The following is a 20,887-nucleotide window of genomic DNA, read 5'->3' as shown; positions in this document are numbered from 1 at the left end:
CTACATTTTGTAGAAGAGGGGTGTAGCATGTTAATGACGTTCGGGAGTATATGCCTCAGAATGTTTACAATATGCGTACTTTTGAATTTGCATTTGGGTATAACCTAATATGTATCATGCAAATAAGGAAGTTTTGGGACATATGTTGAAAGAGTCGATGGGGGAACACAACATAATATATCAGGGAAACTAAATATTCCACGATATGAAAAACTCATTTAAAGTTCACATTTCCTATTCTCAAACTTGGTGTGTGAAGTGACATGTGTTAGAACTGCCAAAGGCTACAAATGAAGATTTATTTTCAAGACTCCTAGTGTAATGTTACAACCTGGAGAAGGCAAATCCAGGCACTGCGATCCATATTGAGATGGAAGACCAACACCTATTTAAGCTCTTCTTTGTCGTCATTGGTCGTGCGATAAGTTATAATTATCGTGACCACATTCTAATGGCATTTTGCTACTATCAAATATTAACACCATTATAACAAGCAGACTCATACATTCAAATAACACAACTATATATCATTTGTAGATTCGTACATTTAAAAACCATTTGTACCCCTGGTCATAACAAGAATGCTCACTTACAGGGAAGTACTTAGGCACCATGTCCCGTGTGATTTCCATATATAGACAATGTAACGTCCCATTTTCACAACAAAAATTTTCATTTCTAATTAAAGTAAAAGTTCACATATTCAAAATCCAAGTTAAGAAAACCCCTTTGTTCCAAAGTACATTGTTTAAAAATCAGAGTAATATAGTAAACGCGGAATCTTCATTGCTGCTAATGAATGTGTACAGTCACGCCTTCGCCTTCCTACGATAACCAATGAAACCTGAAAAGCAATAACAGTTGGGTAAGCACGAAGCTTAGTGAGTTCCCCCAAAATACAACATACCACAAAACATATACAAACATGCATGTTGGGTTTACAGTCATCAGACTGGATTGCCCCGGGTTTGTTGGCCTGCTGTCTCAACCCAACCACTCCTATCGAGCCTCCATGCCTACGGATTACAGCCGACCCGCACCTGGTATCTTGTCCTACAACACAAAGTAGGGCTGCCTCAACCTGACTCACCACAATATGTTGACATATATAATCAAACAAGTAATCAAGTATATACATAAGCATAGGCAACTATCTACACAAGTCTACCTACCTCACAGCTCACTACCGCACCCTAGGATCCTCACAGTACACTGCTCTACTATCGGAAAAATTTTAGGGAATGCATAGCCATATGTAACCAGAGGTGAGATAGACACCCGAAAAGTTGATCCTACTCTAGATCCACAACCAAACAAGGAACAGGCAAGAAAGCCTAGATCAAGAGTTCTCAGGCTATCATACGTGACTACATACAACCCCTAGGGCACTCTACTAGACAACAACTAGTCTACGGGTAATCTAACCAACATCCTAACATACAAGGATATACATTTCTACATTTCACTATAGCACAACAACATCCTATACACAAGGGTGAATAACAACATCTAGCGGGTCGACATTCTTGCCTTCGACCCACGAGTACAATGAGGAAAACTCACCTGAATCGGAAAACTCAAGAAAGTTGTAGCACGCTCACTTTCTGCACTGATTTCTTTCGCGAATCCATAAATACCAAAACCAGGTAGAACCTTAATCAACAACCCAAAAACCCTCAAGTTTGACCCAAAGTCCAACTTGGTCAAAAACTCAACGGTTAACGGTCAACAAAAGTCAAAGTCAACTCCAGCTAGATTACACCATGCATAACAGCTCTACGCCCTGCATAGAGCCTAAGGTGGCAATAAAGGGAAAATATAGGGCTACACGCTCTGTAGCCTAAGTTACATCATGCGTAACTACGTTGATGCCAAGACTTCCCAACAAGTGCTTAATACATAAAGTTAACCATCCAGTCCTCAAATATGGTCCTTAATAGCTCCATAATGGATAAAGTTTCCAACTTTATCCATTAGGATGGTCCAAAAAACCAAGATCTAGTCTTTATGTCTGAAAGGGACCAAAAATGCATCTTTCTCAACTTAATCCATTACGTCCAAGTCTCCAACCATCAGATCTGAATCAATATGATGTTTAGATGAATAGAGTTTCCAACTTTATCCATAAGAAGGTCACAAACTTTCAAGATCTAAAATTTATGCACTAAAATGACCAAAAAGTGGCAAATATAACAAATAACTAGATCTATGAAACCAATGAGCAATTTAGAAGCTTTTTACTCACAATGGTCCAGGAATGAAGCAACCTTGCTGGATCTATACTTGAATCCTTCTTTTATACATTTTGCCACCACCTTGTTCTTTAAGATTCCACCTTCCAATGGAGAAATAAGCTCATAAATGATGCCAAGTATCAAAACAAATGAGAGGAGGCTAGGGCTTCTCAAGGAATGATCTTAGGCGATGGAGGTTGCTCATGAGAGGGTTTCCTATAAGTTAGAGCCCTTAAATAGGGCTCAAAACTAAAGAATTAGGGTTTTAATCTGTCGTGATTACGCCCTACGTAGCATAAGTTACGTCATGCGTAACTTATAAAAAATGTAACCAACATTCAGTAAGTTACACCCTGCATAGCAGCTACGTCCTGCATAACTTTCCCAAGCCCTACGTGGGACAAACCCTAATTTCCACTTCAACTTCAAACAACCATAACTTCTTCGTTTCAAATCAGTTTTCGGTGTTCTTTATATGCACGAAAAAGTATTAAAGAGCCCCACAATTGTATCTAGTTAATTTTGACTTAAAACATACCGAACTAAAATCCTTAATTCATGAAAGAAGTCTGAAACATCACTTTTCCCATTTTACCCTTTGACTCCAAACTCAAACCAAGGGATTGGATCACATAACCAATATTATCGACATCCAATAGGGTATAGACCCTATTCCCTTGAAGCCCAAGGCCTTTACTAGATCCATTTATTGTCAACAATCTCAAAATAAAAAACTTCCTAAAACAGGATGTTACAAACAAAAATAGTCAAAACGTCCATTTATCCATTAAAGTAGGGAAGTCAAAGAGTGTGAACTCTTAGATATGGGTTTTAAAGGAGTTTGCGGCATGAACCATGCGATCGAAATCCATCTCTTCGCGATCAGACTCTGCATGACTTTCCTTTAAGCTTCCTTTGATCCTACAAAACATCAAAATGTAATTTTATCACATCATTTATTAAGAATCTACAAACAGGAACTTAATAAAGTTAGATAGTGGATTTAGCTGAAGTAGAGTCAAACCTTTTTGACTTTACCTTCTCTTAGATCTTTCAGGTATTCAGGGCAGCTTCGCTTCCAATGTCCCTTCAAGTGGCAGTAGAAACAAGTGGACTCTTTGGCATTTGCACATGGAACTATCTCAGAACTGGCTTTTCTCTTATGGTCAAATCTTTTGACCATAGCCAATTCCCTTCCCATAGGAGAAGGGATCTTTTCTGGACTATCTATGTCATTGCCTATGTCCATGACAGCTTGGAAAGTAGATTTTCCAATCAAATTTACTTGACCATTGCGCCAAATCATTTCTGATTCAACAGCAATAAGCAAATATGTAAGATCAATAAGGGTCACGTCGCGGTCTGTCATATAGTAGTCTTTAACAAACTGACTATACGACTCGGGAAGTGACTGAAGAACCAAGTCAACAGCCAACTTCCTCGGGAAAATGACACCCAACATGCCCAGCTTGTCAATGTGTGACTTCATATCCAAGACATGTGCACACACAGACCTTCCATCTTGTTGTTTACTAACCAATAGGGCTTGAGTGACCTTGAACTTTTCAAGTCTTCGAACTTGTGGGTCAGGGAGAATAATTGGAGGAGGTGGAGGAAGTGAAGTATGATATTGTGGAATATCATCTTCATGTGGAAAGCTTTTTCCAAAAGATTCGGGAAGACCATAGTTGTCTGAACTAGACATCTACAAGGGATAAATTCAAGTTAGTTGATTGAAGTCCTTAATATAACACCCAAAACGAAATATTAAGGCTAGGACCCAACACAATATTTTACAATTGCGAAGAGGGATGCCGTAATCCAATTGTAAATATTTGAAGGTAGGTAAATGACGATTTACCAATTTCCACCATGAAAAAACGAAATAGATTATTAAGTTTTAATTGGATTGAAATTCCTAAATCCTTTGAGATTCATTGAACTTTTCAATGACATGTTTAAATCTCGATTGTGCCCTTCAAGTTTGTGACTGGGATGCCGAGGATCACAAACAAAGTGTGAATAACCATGAAAATTAACTTGGTACACTCAATGTTACAAATCACCTAATCAATGTGTCGGTTAACCACACACGCTCCATTGATCTATGATTAACATCAAGTTACCCTTTGCCACACATTATCAGTCCCAAATTAGTGTGTCGGTTAACCACACACGCTCCACTAACGACTTAACAAGGTGCAAAGTGTAATTTCATGGATTCACACCATTTTCACATTTTCCTAAAGTAACTAAGATTGGGAATTTAATAAAGGTTTAGTTACTTTATATTTATCATTATACTTTTAATGAGGGAGAATTAATGTCTTATCCTACCCGTTCGGCTAACGACCCTCCACCAGTCAAGGAAGCGGTGGGTGAGAGTGGACACCCATTAAACTGCCATTTTATAGGCAGTAACCTTATACCCCCTTATAGATCGGCTTCGTGAATGACGCCTACTAACGGTAAGACTGACTTGTCTTATACATATATATATATATATATATATATATATATATATATATATATATATATTAAACTTATAATATTATAAAGTATAAGGGTTGAATTTTAACTTTTAAAACTCTAGGGTTTGGAATTAAAGTTTCATTTGTGAGACTTTACAAATTCCAAAACTTGAGGGCAAGTTTTGAAACTTGTCAAAACTCTTCAATTCTATAACTTATGAGTGTAATGTTGGTTTTATGAAAAGAATCTTGATTTTCCATAACTTGAGGGCAAGTTATGGAGTTCATTAAAACATTTAAGAAAAGACTTTTCATGTTCCATAACTTGAGGACAAGTTATGGAACTCATTAAGGAACATTTAGATCAATTCTAACAAGGAAAATTATCATATAATATTCTATTGATCTAATCTAACTCATATAACAAGACAATTCATATCAAATAATACAAATAATTAACTTATTATCTTAATATTTGACAATTGTCCTTTAATTTTTCATAACTTATGAGTTTAATGTCATTTTAATGTATGAGACTTTTCATTTTCCATAACTTGAGGACAAGTTATGGAGGTCATTAAAATTCATTTAGATCAATTTATCAACAACTAAAATTATCATATAATTCAAGATTGATCTAGCTAAACTCATAAACAAGATAATATCAAGTCAACAATTTGCAAACAACTTTGTTTATCATATAAAAAACAACAATTTTCTCAAAACTTTGACAATTATCTTGTGGTTGGATGAGTACAAGCACTACCAAATCAGAAAAAACATTTTTAATGATCCAAAACAGTTTGTGGTAGTGTTCCTAATCCATTCCAGGCCAAGAAACTCGAATTTCTGCAAACAGAGCCTACAACTCGTCAAGTGCATGAACTGACTCGTCGAGTTGCTATGTTACTGAGTGGACTCGTCGAGTCAGCCAGTGGACTCGACGAGTTCATCATTCAGATGCAGAAAATTTGATTTTTTCAACTTGGAAAACTAACAAGCATCAAGTATAAAGGAAAACAATCTTAGGCTCTGATACCACTGTTGGATTTTGAGCACTATAACACTCCTATAGTGCACATGCAACCCTAAATTCTTTGGATCTATGTTTTCTCTATTATACATGCATATTTTCAATTTTCCAAAGCATTCTCCCTAACTAGCATACAAATTGTCAAATGAACAATACAACTAGTTAGATGACTTACCTCTTAGAAGGACTTGTAGTTCTTGACCTTTTAAAGCTTGAGCACCCTAAGTGTGATGTCTCTAATGGTTCACAAACTCCAATATGCAAGAGGAGGCTTGAGATAATAAGTTACTTGGCACAAAATCAACTTCACTCTCTTAGAATGCAATGGGTGCGGATTTTGGGACTAGGGGTATGCTTTTATAGTGTAGCAAATGCTAGGGTTACACTTTGTAAACCTTAATGACCTTTCATATTACTTAGGATCCATGGGTTAACCTCCATGGACTATCCATGGATTATCATTGGTTTAGCCCATCCTAAATAACCATGGATCATTAGTCCACACTATAAGAATCATTGATTTACATAATCAATCCCCACATATTTAATTAGTCTTTTTTATCACAAAATTAATTCCAAATTAATTCTTGATCAATATTAATTAAATAATATGATTTCACATTAATATATTATACTTGTAATATATTAATAAATCATAAATAACCTTATTCTCAAAAGTCTATCCTATCAAATTGCACTGGTGAAGGCAACCCAAAAGGACCATGCTACAATCGAGTCAAGTACATCCCAGTTATAGTTATGGGCTTAGACACCAAATCCAACACTTTATACCTCAAATGACTCATAAATCTGAAGAAGAGAATGGATCCAAGCTAGCTCTTTGATTCCTTGCACCAAAAAATGGGGTTCCTCCTTACTTAAGCTTCACCAAAATCCAAAGATCAAGCTCTCAATCAATCAAACAAGTTCTCAATCATGCATGGAGGCTAGGGTTTTATGTTGGAAGGTTGGAGGCTGAAGAAGATGACCTAATCCATGAGTTTAAGCCCTTAAATATGAAAGAAACTCTAAATTTCATGGACTTGGGCTGAAACGTTACCACGTCGTGGCCATCCTCTTCCCATGTCGTGGTGACCAATTAAAACGTGTTCTTCATTAAGCAATGTACCACATTATGGTCATCATCCTACCGCGTCGTGGTACGCCTGGCCAGCAAACCCCAAATCTGATTTAAGCCCAATATCACTCTAAGCCTAAAGTCTTAATACTAGGCCCAAGAACCTTATTCCCTAAGGTCCAAACACGAGACCTTCTTCCAGATCAATTATTGCCCGAACCTTCAAGTGAAGATTATCTCAAAACATGGTGTTACAACAAGATCATCAACAAAGGCAGAATTTCATGTTGTTGCCTCAACTACAACTGAAGTTCAATGAATTGTTTCACTTCTACATGAAGTTGGCTATAAATCTAATTTTACCACAACCATTTTCTGTGACAATTTAAGTGTCACCCATTATTCTACAAATCCAGTATTCCACTCAAGAATGAAACATTTGGCTCTTGATTTCTACTTTGTTCGCGAAAATATTCAAGAAGGGTCTATACGTGTCACACATATCAAAGGAGATGATCAACTCGCAGATGTTCTAACCAAACCATTGTTAAAACACCGCTACAACAATCTTCTATCCAAGATTGGAATTTTCTCACGATCATCCATTTTGCAGGAGCATATTAACACATAACACATTTTTATTTATGTACATTCATTCACTTTTGAATTGTAAATATAGATATAACCAATCACATAAAATAAGTCTTATAATTAGCTGTAACAGCTCTTATAAGAAAGGATCCCTATTTATCCTCGATTCATTATATTGAAATACTAAACCTTTTGGTAAATCTTCTTATACAGAGGTTAAACTAAAAACAATATTTTGGTGGTTAAACCTACAAAACCAAATTATAATGGTTTTATAGAACTTGTCTATTTTTAATTATATTTTATGGTTTTACAAAAAACACTTATTTGGAAATGACAAAATATAGGTCATTATTTTTATAAAATTAAGAAAAATACACATTTATTTAACATATACTATAAAGTCATTTTCTCAAATACTCAACACAAATGATACATTAATTACCCCACAAACTCAAGTTACAAATGAGCAGCAATACAAGATCAACATTTTCAGTGGTATCATAGTTTCTAGTTACATAAATAAAAAAATAAAAAAAAAAGTAATTTTAAATCATTTGTGAGAAGTAACTCTTGGATTAATTCAAAATTCTGGTACAGTTTTAATTATAAGGGTAAAATTGAAAAGTTTCTTTTATTATTTTTGTTTCTAGTTTTTTGTGTTAGAGTCAAATTCCTTATGTTTACCTCTATTTTAGTATTAGACTGGGATTCTAATTTGCTTAGTATAAATAGGTTATTAATCGTGCTTTGTAATCATTCCGAAATTAAGTTTTTCTCATTAGTCTTTATTCCCATGTTCATTCTTTCTTCTTCCCTTTTCTTGTTTTGCTTGTGTTTGAAGGACCTGCACTTCTAAGCCTACACTTGGTGTTAGAGCGAGGTTAAGACGGTGTCCGTTTGAGAGTCGATTTTCGAAGGGGATGAGCCTTTGGGTGCAGGGTTGCCAACGTAACAGAAGCGTAAGTGGTTCGACTAGTTTTAGATGACATGGTAGTCGATATTAGCATCTTGTTTGGCTGCTAATACAGGTCACAATCGGGACATTTTATGGAGACGACAATGTTCTGTTCGGGAGTTGTCGTGAGGGAGATGGGGAGTACCGCTTGAGACGACAAGGTGGCCGATAATGAACAAATGTGGTCTGCGGATGTTAGTTACGATCAAAGAATGGTTTGTTTCGAGACATTTTCAGTAGGGATGCTGCTGTCGGGATTTCGCACTTCTTGATCGGTTTGTTCTAGATAAGGGGATATCGATGTAGGTGCATGAAAAGCGGGCAGGAATGATCTGTCAAAGCAGGTGACTTTGCATACATGTTCGTTTGGCAAGATTAAAAGAAAACGATGAAGCGGATGGCTTTGTTTTCTTGGTCGGTAGAGATGCCTCTTTGAACAAAGGTGATCGAAACAATGGAAGAGATTGAAGAAACTACACGGTGTGAACATTATGGCATTGGAGTTTAAATCTGGTGGCTTTGGATGTGGTCGAGGAGAGGTCGTAAATCCGAGAAAGGTCTAAATGGTAATGAACGTGCCCAACGGGATGTCATGTTACATGTTACACGTGTTGTGGACAATCAAAAGGGTATGGAGGATTTTGGACGTGACCGTGGTGGAGGTAAGGTGTCCGGAAAAAGTTCTAGATGGTTTGAAAAAACGAGATGAAGAAGTTGCTAGGAAGGAAGACGTACGAGATTCTGAATTAATGGGGAGAATGTTGGATTAATTCAGAATTCTGGCACAATTTTAGCTCTACGGGTAAAATTGAAAAGTTTCCTTTTATTAAGTTTGTTTCTAGTTTTTTGTGTTAGTCAAATTCCTTATGTTTACCTGCATTTTAGTATTAGACTAGGATTCTAGTTTGCTTAGTATAAATATGTTATTAATCATGCTTTGTAATCATTCCAGAAACTAAGTTTTTCCAGTTGTTTTTCCATTTAGTCTGTATTCCCTTGTTCATTCTTTCTTCTTCCCTATTCTTGTTTTGCTTGTGTTTAAAGGACCTGCACTTCTAAACCTACAGTAGCAGCGGATAGGTTTTGACTTGCTTTCCATTCTTGACCAGGATTTAGTATAACAGGCTTTCCAATTGCTGATGTCTCCACAGAAACCATACTTTTGTAGTCATCAGGTCCCAAGTCATCAATAGTCTTTGATTTCTCCTTCCACGGATTCCACACCACTATTACACAACAAAAAGTTATAAAATAAGTTCTAGTGTAAATTACATTTTTAGTCCTTTAGTATAGCTGATCTTTTAAACTTTGATCTCAACAAATTTTCTTCTGCAATTTTGGTCCTTATTTGAAGTTGTTGTGATGTTTTAGGTCCTTGTTCCAAGTAAAATGACTATTTTTGGTCCATGAATTTAGCCGATTTTTGTAATTTTTGTCCTATTATCGCTTTACTTGGTACATGGACAAAAAAATTCGTTTCAAAAACATTGAATAAGTACCAAAATTTTGAAAAAGAAAACTTTGTGGGACCAAAATTAAAAAAAAAAAAAAAAAAACTACACTCAAAGGCCAAAGATGTGTTTTACTCTATGTTCTATGTACACAGTTTTTTTTTTTTTTGGATTTCGGGTAGGATCTAAAAAAAATTAACAATCTAAACTAAAGGTATTACACAACTTTTCGTTTTTGTCTCGGTAGTAAAAAGTTTTTTTCCGGAAAAGTGATCAAAAATATTGGATCTTCTATGCAAATAATATTTTATTATTATGCACACAACAAACACAATATTTTGACTATTTTTTCGAAAAAAGATCAAGTATTTATTCTACTGGATGAAAATCTATAAACCAGGTTTTAGAATGTGAAAATTTATAGGTTTTTCTTAAAAATAACGCTTCTTTTTACTGAAAACCCCTCTAAATATAATTAAATGACCATCTTGTCCTTTCTAACACTAAAGTGGGAAAAATCTCACCAGCATCGGGGAGTCCATCTTTCTCAATGGAAACTCTTTGTTTCTTTTTATTATCAAGAATTGCAAGCATTTTTGGTGTGCTGAGATAAATCCTGTCAGTCTGGGTAAATAATTGACATTAGTTAAAGCCTAACCTAACCATGGTAAAGTAAAACAATCAAAGCGAGGGAAGAGGTAACAATCAAAGTTACCTCCGAATCAATGGTTATTGTATCCCGTGTCTCTTTAAATTTTGTCCTGTTCTTTGTATTGTCAAGATAATCAAGTTTCCCCAATCCTTCCACTCGAACTTCACTACAAATAGAAATATCAAAATGTTCACTTTAAAAGTTAAAACCATTTTTTTATAATTACCAATTAATATATATTAACCATTTTACCTGATATTTGAAACAGCGAAATAGTTGTGATATGCAAATGTAAAATTAAATGGCTTTTTATCAGTGTTGGTATTTTTGATCCGAGATGTCATCATTAACTCTTCTTTAAGTCCCAGAGTAATCCTCAGTCTATACTCAAATCTACAAATGCAGATATAAATAGAAAAAATTATATATCAATGAGAAAGTAAAAGCACAAAGTATATAAGATAAAAATAGAATAAAGTCAATAAAGTATGTACCTGTTAGGCCATATCTTCAAATCATCTTCCGTGGACTTAAGTAACAAATCAACAAAAACTTCATTAATGGGTTTGGATTGAAGAGGACGGGAATTGTTCTCCTTGGTCCATACTCTGTTTCTAGCAAATCCATGGGATTTAAGAGGGCCAAGATTTGAAAACTGTATCAATGAAGAAGGTGAATGTGATTAAATAAATTAAAAAAAAGAAAATGAATTAAACAGTAGAAAAAGATAGATGCAATGCACATACTTGAGGAAAGATTATAGGAATTCCCCCTCGTATTGCTTTTGGGGGGCTAAAGATTGCCTGCATAAACACATGAAGTTCTAGATTATTGAAGAGAAAAAAAAATACAAGTGTTTAATAGGAGTATGATTCATCAAAATAGGAATCCCGATAGCTGATATACCTTACTACTGAGAAAAAGCAACTCTTTTCCTTGATCATTTTTCCAAGATGTTACATGAGCTCCATACAGATACACCTGAAATTTGCAGAATAGAAATGTTAAACACCATTAAATGTATGTGAAATCTTCAGAGCACAAATCTAACCTAAATCGAAGGGTTACAGATTTGTGGATCTTTTCCGTTATGAGTAAGATCGAATGAATCAGCCATGATGTGACATAATATGATTGATAAATGATAACATCCAGCAACAAGTACAGTATATAGAGTTATATTACAATACGCGAGCAAATCAGAGACTACATACCTCTACAGTACTTCCATGGGTTTGACGGAGTACGAGTTTGTCTAAGCCATTGATGCCTTTAGTGATCTCAACAGATGCTAAGGTTGGTTGCAACTGCACCCATAAAACAATGGATATGGTTACGTATAATAAATAGGAAATCATTGCAGAAAAGCAAATACAGATTAAACTCGAGAAAGAGAAATACTAAATACTAGTGCGTAATTAGTGCAACCTGTTAGTGGATCGTATTATTTGTATTCTTGTATAGATAACCCACATTTGTTTAGCCCATTGTATTAGGTCCTTTTTTTATGCATTTTGTATATATTTTTTAAGCATGAATTGAATGACGTCACATGTAATATTATTAAATTGTCATGTTATCAGAACCGTAAAACTTTCATGTAAAGTTTCTTTCCAAAAACCTTAGTTCATGTTGACTGCTTCCCTTCCGTTGACCATCTCCTCGTCCTCTATTCTTTTCGTTTTCCTCTTCTTCTCTCATTCCATTCAATCATCATGATTGGATCTTCAAAACCAAACTCTTCTCCCTTTGTGTCTAACAAGCCATCATCTACGATTAACATTATACAGGCTGTCCCCTTTGTGCTTGATCCACTGTATCTGCTATGGAGTTGTCGATCACCTGCTGTCACCAAATGAGAAGCAGCCCACCCCTTCTGATTCCGCTGAATGGGATAGATTGGACTCTATAGTCAAGTCCTGGTTGTACGGTACACTCACTATATCTCTTCTCCAAATGATTTTTAAGAAGAAGGCTACTGCATATGAAGTCTGTGAAAATATTAAAACGGACTTTCGTGACAACAAGGCCAACAAGATTATTCAGATTGACAATGAACTTCGCAACATATCTATTGGTAACTCCACAATCACTAAATATTGCAATCATATAAAAAATCTTGTTGACCTGTTGGATAACATGGATGCCAAAGTGCCTAAACACAACCTTGTTGCCTACACCTTGAATGGCTTGTCTCAAAAGTTTCGATATATTGCAACCACCATCGGTCATCGTGATCCCATGCCTTCGTTTTGGGATACACGCTCCATCCTTCTACTTGGAGAACAACAGATGCAACAAGATGAATCCAGACAATCAACTCTTTGATAAGGAGTCCATGGGCTGCTTAGGCCCTAAGCTGGAAATTAGGGTTTCCTCCACCAAACCCTAGCTTTGGGACTAAGCAACAACAGCTATATAAAGAGCCTAACCCCTTAGGATTTCGGCCCCATGCTTCCTAACCCTAGTAGAGCCGAAATTCTGGTGCAATTTCCTCCTCTCTCCTCTTATCCTCTTGCAAAGAGTGTTTGTAAGCCATTAGAGGTGTCACATTTGAGGCACTTGCTTTCAAGAGTTCAAGATCTACAAGGATTAATTGTTATTACTACATAACAATTGAGGTATGTATCAAAACCCTATTATTAGGTCAATTTCGATTTTATAGATGCATATTAGGGTTTCTCTTTTGTATTCAAGTTTGCTTGTTCAACTAGTGAAAATCTAGATCCAAAGCATTAGGGTTGCATGAACACATAGGATTTGTAGTTATGCTCAAAACCCATCAGCATCTTCGTCATATTTCTAGACTTTTAGAGGTATAAAGTCTTCACCTTGCTCATTAGATCTCTAGATCTAGTTCTAAGTCATTTTATGAGCTTTTTGGTCCATATCTTCTTGTTCTTAGAGTTTGAGTGAACTCCAGAACCTTCGTGTGCCTTATCTGGTTTCCGGATTATGGTGGTGATTAGAAAGAGGTCTTGTATGACTTAGTTAGGTGTCCATGCTTTTGGTGCAAGCATTAAAAGATAGAATTTGAGATCTTGGTTTATTGGGATATATTAATAGATAAAGTTGGAAACTTTATCCATCTAGACCTTGGGAAGGTTCATATCTGAGATTTGTGGTTCATGGGGTTAAGGGTTAAGAGCTTAATTCATTAAGTTGTGAGATCCCAGTTCACACGACGTGGCGGTCTGGTTGCCACGACGTGGAGAGTGGAGACTGGTGTCGACTTTTTTTGTCGTGTAGTTGCCACGGCGTGGCCTATAGGTGTCCACGACGTGGAGGTCAGTTAGGGCTGACTTTGACAGTTTTATCGTTGACTTTTTGACCTGTTTGACTTTGGTCAAACTTGGAGAGGTGTTGAGCTATAGTCTGAGGTTTAGCTTATGATTGGTTTAAGAGGTTCATGTAGTTGATTATGAGGGACTTTGAGTAGTGGAGTTCAACTCTTCGTTCAGGTGAGTCTTCTCACTATGTTACCTATGTCATAGTGGTGTGCATGTTACACTAGTTGAGTCTTATTTGGTTATTGTTGTTATATGTGTATTTGAGTTGCTGATAACTCCAAGACTGCTGATAGTTTGTTGGGTTGCTGATAACCCACAGGGTTGCTGATAACCCATAGATGTTTATATTGTAGTGTTGTATGTGATATTTAGGACTGTTGATAGTCCTTAGGACTGCTGATAGTGTCAGGGTTGTTGATAACCCATAGCTAATTATTTTGTTGCGTTGTATGTGATATTTTGGGGAACTCACTAAGCATTGTGCTTACAGCTGTAGATTAAATGTTTTTCAAGTACTTATCAAATTGTGAAGACGGGACTGTACACACACATCAACAGTTTTATGATTCGAGATTTCGCATTGTCTTCCTTATAACTCTGATTTTGAATTACGGTTTATGAACAATTGGTTTGAGTTGAATGTAACTTTATAAAATGGATGTTTACCCTATTTTAAAAATGAAAAAGTATATATTCTGGAATTTTGGACGTTACAGAACCCGCTGCAGAACTCTGAAGATTGAACAATCGCACGAAAGTCACCAACTTTGAGCAGTCCGGCTGAAGACTAGAACATGGTCCGAAATTCTCTTGTTATTGAATGTCCGGTCTCCCCCACTTTGAATTCCTAGGCTATAAGGCATCTCAATATCAGTAAATTCTAACATGGAATTCTTGAAAGATCCTTAGCATATCCACTAGCATGCATTTCTCAGGAATTATCTCGAGAATTCCAAGTCACTTCTCATGGCCACTACGAACCAATGTAATCTCATATACCCGCACCTGAACGAGTAAACACCATTAATCTTCCTAGATTCGCCTTCTAGGATCTCTCTTACGCAAGTGCTTACACTGGAGTACTACTTGTTCATGCCCCTAAGAGACAACCGAAAGTAGAGTAAGATAGTCCTTCGAACCATTCAACTCAACCCCAAAACCTTCATTAAACAAGAACGGGTTCTATAACGTCCCAAATTCCAGAATATTTTTTTCATTTTTAAAATAGGGTAAACATCCATTTTTATAAATTTACATTCAAGTAAAATCAATTTTTCATAAACCATAATTCAAAATTAGAGTTATAAGGAAGACAATGTGGAATCTCAAATCATAAAACTGTGGATGCATGTGTATAGTCTCACATTCGCAATCTGATAAGTACCTGAAAAACATTTAATCCACAACTATATGTCAAAGCTTAGTGAGTTCCCCCAAAATACCACACACCACAATACAAATACAATGTATGCACACATACGAGCCTTCAGTTTGACTGGATCGCCTCGTGAGGCCTACAATACACCTGGACCGCTCATAGGTACTCCAGTCGTGGACTGGTCCCCCTGTCATGCCTACAGCATATAGTTGGTCCGCACCTAGCCTACAACATACCGCTAGCCCTCCTGGGTATATTGGCCTACCGCACAAAGCAGGACCTCCTCAACCCACCACCCGATATGTCGACATATAGATCAAATAAGAACATAAACACAAGCAACTATCTACACTAGTCTACCTGTCTAACAGCTCACTACATCATACCAGACGTCGTACAATACTCTACATCACTACTGGAAAATCACTAATGAATGCATAGCTATACGTAATCAGAGGTGAGATAGACAGTTGAACAAGTGATCCCGCTCTAGAGCCACAACCAAACACGGAACATACAAGAAAGCCTAGATCAAGAGTTATCACGCTATCCTACATGATTGCATACAACCCCTATGGTACTTAACTAGACGATCACCGACCCCTGGTACTCAAACCAGCATACCACTACTCCTATATCCTAACATACAAGGATATATACTGTAACACATAGTATGGTGAAGAAACTCACCTGAATCAAAGACACAAGGAAACATAGCAACGCCCTCACTCCTGCAGCGATCGCCCCTACAAACCGACTAGCACCAAACAGATATAGATCCTTAATCAATAACCCAAGTTCTTCAAGTTTGACCCAAAGTCAAAATGGTTAAAAGTCAACGATCAACAAAAGTCAACAGTCAACCAGATTAACGCTCACCACGACGTGGAGACCTCTTGGCCATGTCGTGGGCATGTCAAGACAAAACTTCGACATACAGGACCTCGCCACGTCGTGGAAAACCCTTGGTCATGTCGTGGTCCCTGGCATAAAGTCATAATCTTCATTAAGAGCTTAATCCTTACAGATCTAAACCCATAACTTCAGATCTAGGCCATTTTAATGACTTAATAGATAAAATTTCCAACTTTATCCATTAGGACTACACCACAAGGCAAGATCTACACTTCTAAATCCAATAAGTCCTTAATGAGACCAAATCTTGAACATGGACACAAAGTAACTCCAACCAAGACTCCTTTCTTAATTACCAGAAGCTCAGAGACCACAAGAGGACCATAACAAGCTCTGGAGTTCCTCAAACTCCAAGAGCATCCATGGAAGGGACCTAAACCACCCAAAATGACCCCAAACTTGAATCTAGAAGAAGAAATGCCAATATACGAACTTTATACCTCAAATAGCTCAGAAATCGAAAGAGAATGATGGATCCAAACAAGCTCCTTTCTTCCTTGAACCAAAGTGATCTTTCTCCTTCCTCAAGCTCCACCAAAATCCAAGAACAAAGTCTTCAATCAAGCAAACAAGTTCCTAATCATCCATAGAGGCTAGGGTTTCGAGTTGAAGGGTTGGAGTAGCCTTTTCGCGACATCTTTTTCTTACAATTGAAAGAGAATATGTAGATTAGCTATTAAATTTAAACGATGCACTTGGGAAAACCAGAATCACAAGTTCTAGGTCAATATTTTCCAAGATTAGTAGTCATTTTGTTGTAGTTTTTTTAACGAGAGAGAATATTTTAGTGAAGAACTTTATTTTAAACCTAAGTTTATAAAAGACATTATAGTTTGAATTTTTTTCGTTTTAACCATTTGAATTTTTTTTATTTAATTACCTAAACTCTGATTTCTTTCTTCAAAAAGCACTACATAAAACTTTGGATTTTATAAAAACCATTATAGTCTTGAATTCGTTTGGTATGATATATATATATATATATATATATATATATATATATATATATATATATATATATATATATATATATATATATATATATATATATAGGGTTGAGATCGGTTGAAAATTCATAGTTTCCCGAGAACCCGAGAACTAAAAGTGGAGCGCTGGATCAAAAGTAATTCATTAAGAACATGATCGTCATCTTACCAATCTCATTTAATGTTTAATTTTTTTGTGTTATTTAACATATTAATATAAATGTCTAAAAATTTACATCATAAATCAAAATTTCATATTTTTTTAAAAATAGTATTTTTCGTTTTTTTTAAATGCATATTTTTTAATTTTTTTATAGAAAACATGAATTTTTGAAAAAAAAATTGAAAAAATATTTTTTTTAAAAACTGTAATTTTTTCAAAAAACTGCAATTTTTTTTAAAAAAAAAACTGCATTTTTTTTTCAAAAAAACTACAAATTTTTTTTAAAAAAAAAATTGCAATTTTTTTTAAAGAAAACTGCATTTTTTTTCAAAAAAACATCAATTTTTTTTAAAAAACTGCATTTTTAAATAAAAAAATTGTAAGTTTTTTTTAAAGAAAGTTACATTTTTTTCAGAAAAAATTGTATTTAAAAAAAAACAGCAATTTTTTTTAAAAAAAACTGCAATTTTTTTTAAAAAAAAAGTAAAATTTTAGGAGCATATGTACATATTTTTTCAAATGCACATATGTATATTTCTTATACTATAATATTCGTAAGTGAATCACAACAAATCTCATATTTATTAATTAATCTATAAACATAATAGTACAAGTATTTTATTCGATACAAAATAAAATATAAAAAATAAAAAATGCTACAAATTTCAAAGCGTTTTCATGTGTTCGTGTCAATATTTCCTTATTTTCTTCAATTTATCAGTTTTCACCTCTTCAATATTCACCACAATTTCTTCCAAATCTACAAGAAAATTAAAAAAAAAATTATTGATGCGAAAGCACTCAAAAAAATACATATGTGATTTTCATGTGATTAACATATGAATCACATGCAATTCACATATGAATCACATTTACATATGACATCATATGTAAATCACATGTGATTTATATGTGAATCACACGTGAATTACATGTGAATCAAATGTGATTCACATGTGAATCACATATGATTTACATGTGATTTACATGTGAATCACATGTAATTCATATGTGATTTACATATGAATCACATGTAATTCATATGTGATTTACATGTGAATCGCATTTAATTCATATGTGATTTACAAGTGAATCATATGCAATTCATATGTGAATTATATATGATTTACATGTAAATCGAATGTAATTTATATGTGAATTACATATGAATCACATGTAATTCATATGTGATTTACATATGAATCACATGTAATTCATATGTGAATTATATGTGATTTACATGTGAATCACATGTAATTCATATGTGAATTACATATGAATCACATGTAATTTATATGTGATTTACATGTGAATCACATGTAATTACAACGTTGAACTTTATATAAATTTAGCTAAGTAAAAAAGAAACAACCATAGTTGTCCAGATTTAAGTGTTGAACTCATTAAGCCCATTAAGTAAAAAAGAAAATTGCCCATGAGTTGTATTAAGAAAGAAAATAGAGATCAAAGATTCAAATCTACTTTCAAAGTTATAAACCAATTTTAAATAAGATATTAGAATCCAAGAGAATACAACATGACTCACCATAAGTTGACTTTTAGTAGAAAGTCGTCCACTACTACTCTCATATAACAAAAATAACTTCTATAGTGCTTTAGGTTCCTGCATAATTTTCAACCAAACCAACAATTGACTAACAAATCAGATTAAATATATTAATAACAAGAAACATGATAAAACTTATATTGAAACTATATGGGTAAAAAATGACAATTGCTTCAGAGTGCAAGGATGAAGGATGATATTGCCATATTTATATATATTTTAGGCAATATTTACTTACATTTTTATTAACATTTTGGTTATTTGCATAGAATTATGGTACTTATAAGGATAAATTGTTATTTGCAGCCAAAGTGAAGCATTTTCGAAGAAAGGGACCAAAATTGACAATACTTGGAACATTGGAGACTTGGAGTACAAAAGATGAAGAAATTCACGGATTCAATCGAAGTCACGACGTGGACGAGAAGACCACGACGTGGCACGAGTATTCTAGAAGATAAGCTTACGTGAAGACGGAATCCTTGCCCGATACGGATAATTCTCGGATCACGACGTGGAGCTTCCTGCCACGACGTGGATCACGACTTTTCAGAAAACTATAAATTCCCTTGCCCATTACGACTTGGGGAGTTTTTTGGTTGATTGAAAGGGTTCCAGAAGACGAATTTTAGCAGAAGAGAAGCTCTGGAAAAAGGTTTTCAACACCAAAGGAGTAAAGGTTCATAATTAGTTTATTTGTTTGATACTTGAACATGTTTTTTACTTTGATTTGTGTTTGTTTATTTGCTACTATGAGTAGCTAAATCTAGCAACTCTTGTTTAGCTAGATGAAGCTTCTAACATATGGTTTAGCTTAATGATTATTGGATTTGTTAGTTCGTAAATTGCTTGTGTTCGATTTGTTACTACCTAGCACGTTAATATTTGTTTCTTTAGCTGCTTGAATTCATGTTATGTGTAGTCAGTGATCATTAAACTGCATAAACTTGATAACCTAGTGATTTAGTGAACACTAATTTGCTAGAGCTAGGATCGACCAAAATCTTATATGGTAATTAGAGTAAATAAATTTAGATGTGCTAGAGAACATAAATTATGACCATAATTGTGTTTGCATAATAAATCTTACATAGCATACCTATAACTAATAACTAGTTCTGTGTTTTGCTTATGTGTGACCATACAAGGTAGTTCATGAATTGGTAAAAAGATTAGTAAATTTAGACTTAAATTGCTAATAATATAATAATTGGTGACCAACTTGATAATCCATAATAGCTAGCTAACCATAAAGAGGAAGTGGATTCGAACTAAACAAGAGTGTTTTTAATTACTTGGTTGAATTCTGTGATTTAAGTTCGCCTGGTCTTGCAAAATCAGATAAAACCCCATCTTTGCTCTAAAATTAGGTTAATTTAGTAGTAGATAAATTAATTAGTTAACACCGTTCCCTGTGATCGACACCCGACTTACCCAACTATTCTATAATTCGACTATGTACACTGCCTAGGTGCATTTTAGTTAGTTAAGTTAGTCAGGTTATAAATTATAAAATTAGTGGGTACTTTTGTGCACATCAAGTTTTTGGCGCCGTTGCCGGGGAACGGCTTAGTTTATTGTTTATTTGCTTTAGATTAATCAATCCTTTTTGTGGGGTAAAACCTGCAAAAAGTTATTTTTCTAGCATAATTAAATTTTTCAGTTACAGAAATCATGACGTGGAGTATCTTTCCACGATGTGAAAACTGTGATTTCTAGTTTTTTTTATTTTTTTTAGTTTAGTTCAGTTTTACGATTTTATTTTTTGTTTTATTTCAGGAGTTCATGACCAGAGGCTCTAACACACCTTTGGTGCCACCTATTGAAGACCCAGAGTCCGCCCTTCACAAAAAGAAAGATAAGAACGTGAAAGAGGATCAAACACCAAAAAAGACGCCCTTACAAGAACTCAAGTCAGTATTCTCAAAGAAGTCGGGAAAGAAGACGGAAGGATCAAGTTCATCTTCAAAGGACAAGAACAAGGTTGAAGACTTAGATCAAATACCTATCCCGAACGAATCCGAATACGAATCTGAAGTCGAGTTTGGACTTTATACAAGTGAACCCGAAGACGAACCAAGAAACGAGATGGTGAACATTGAAGAAATGTCAATGGGAGA

At 34.9% G+C, this 20,887-nt stretch overlaps 1 protein-coding gene across 1 annotated transcript; it reads right to left on the bottom strand.

Moving 5' to 3' along the window:
* Positions 1-9,269: 9,269 nt before the first annotated feature.
* On the bottom strand, positions 9,270-11,864 carry LOC145132779 (putative glucose-6-phosphate 1-epimerase). Its single transcript, XM_079067680.1, has 8 exons — positions 11,683-11,864; positions 11,375-11,449; positions 11,215-11,271; positions 10,963-11,123; positions 10,721-10,861; positions 10,532-10,634; positions 10,341-10,440; positions 9,270-9,591 (listed from the first exon to the last, which is right to left on the bottom strand). The coding sequence occupies exons 1-8, from the start codon at positions 11,824-11,826 to the stop codon at positions 9,404-9,406; spliced, it is 969 nt and encodes a 322-aa protein (XP_078923806.1). The 5' UTR covers positions 11,827-11,864; the 3' UTR covers positions 9,270-9,403.
* Positions 11,865-20,887: the final 9,023 nt, after the last annotated feature.

The sequence above is a fragment of the Lactuca virosa genome, chromosome 8 (genome assembly GCF_052849685.1).
Source record: "Lactuca virosa cultivar CGN04683 chromosome 8, Lactuca_virosa_CGN04683_v6, whole genome shotgun sequence".
Classification (NCBI taxonomy): domain Eukaryota; kingdom Viridiplantae; phylum Streptophyta; class Magnoliopsida; order Asterales; family Asteraceae; genus Lactuca; species Lactuca virosa.
Note: the sequence above shows the minus strand (reverse complement) of the source record. Positions and strands in the feature narration are given on the sequence as shown.

What these genes read in the sequence shown, in the direction of transcription:
- LOC145132779 (XM_079067680.1), bottom strand. Translation starts at nt 11,826, where the DNA reads ATGATTTCCTATTTATTATACGTAACCATATCCATTGTTTTATGGGTG. An exon ending in TTCCTATAATCTTTCCTCAA is followed by an intron (nt 11,124 to 11,214) that starts GTATGTGCATTG and finishes TCATTGATACAG; the next exon opens with TTTTCAAATCTTGGCCCTCT. An exon ending in TTCGCTGTTTCAAATATCAG is followed by an intron (nt 10,635 to 10,720) that starts GTAAAATGGTTA and finishes TTCTATTTGTAG; the next exon opens with TGAAGTTCGAGTGGAAGGAT.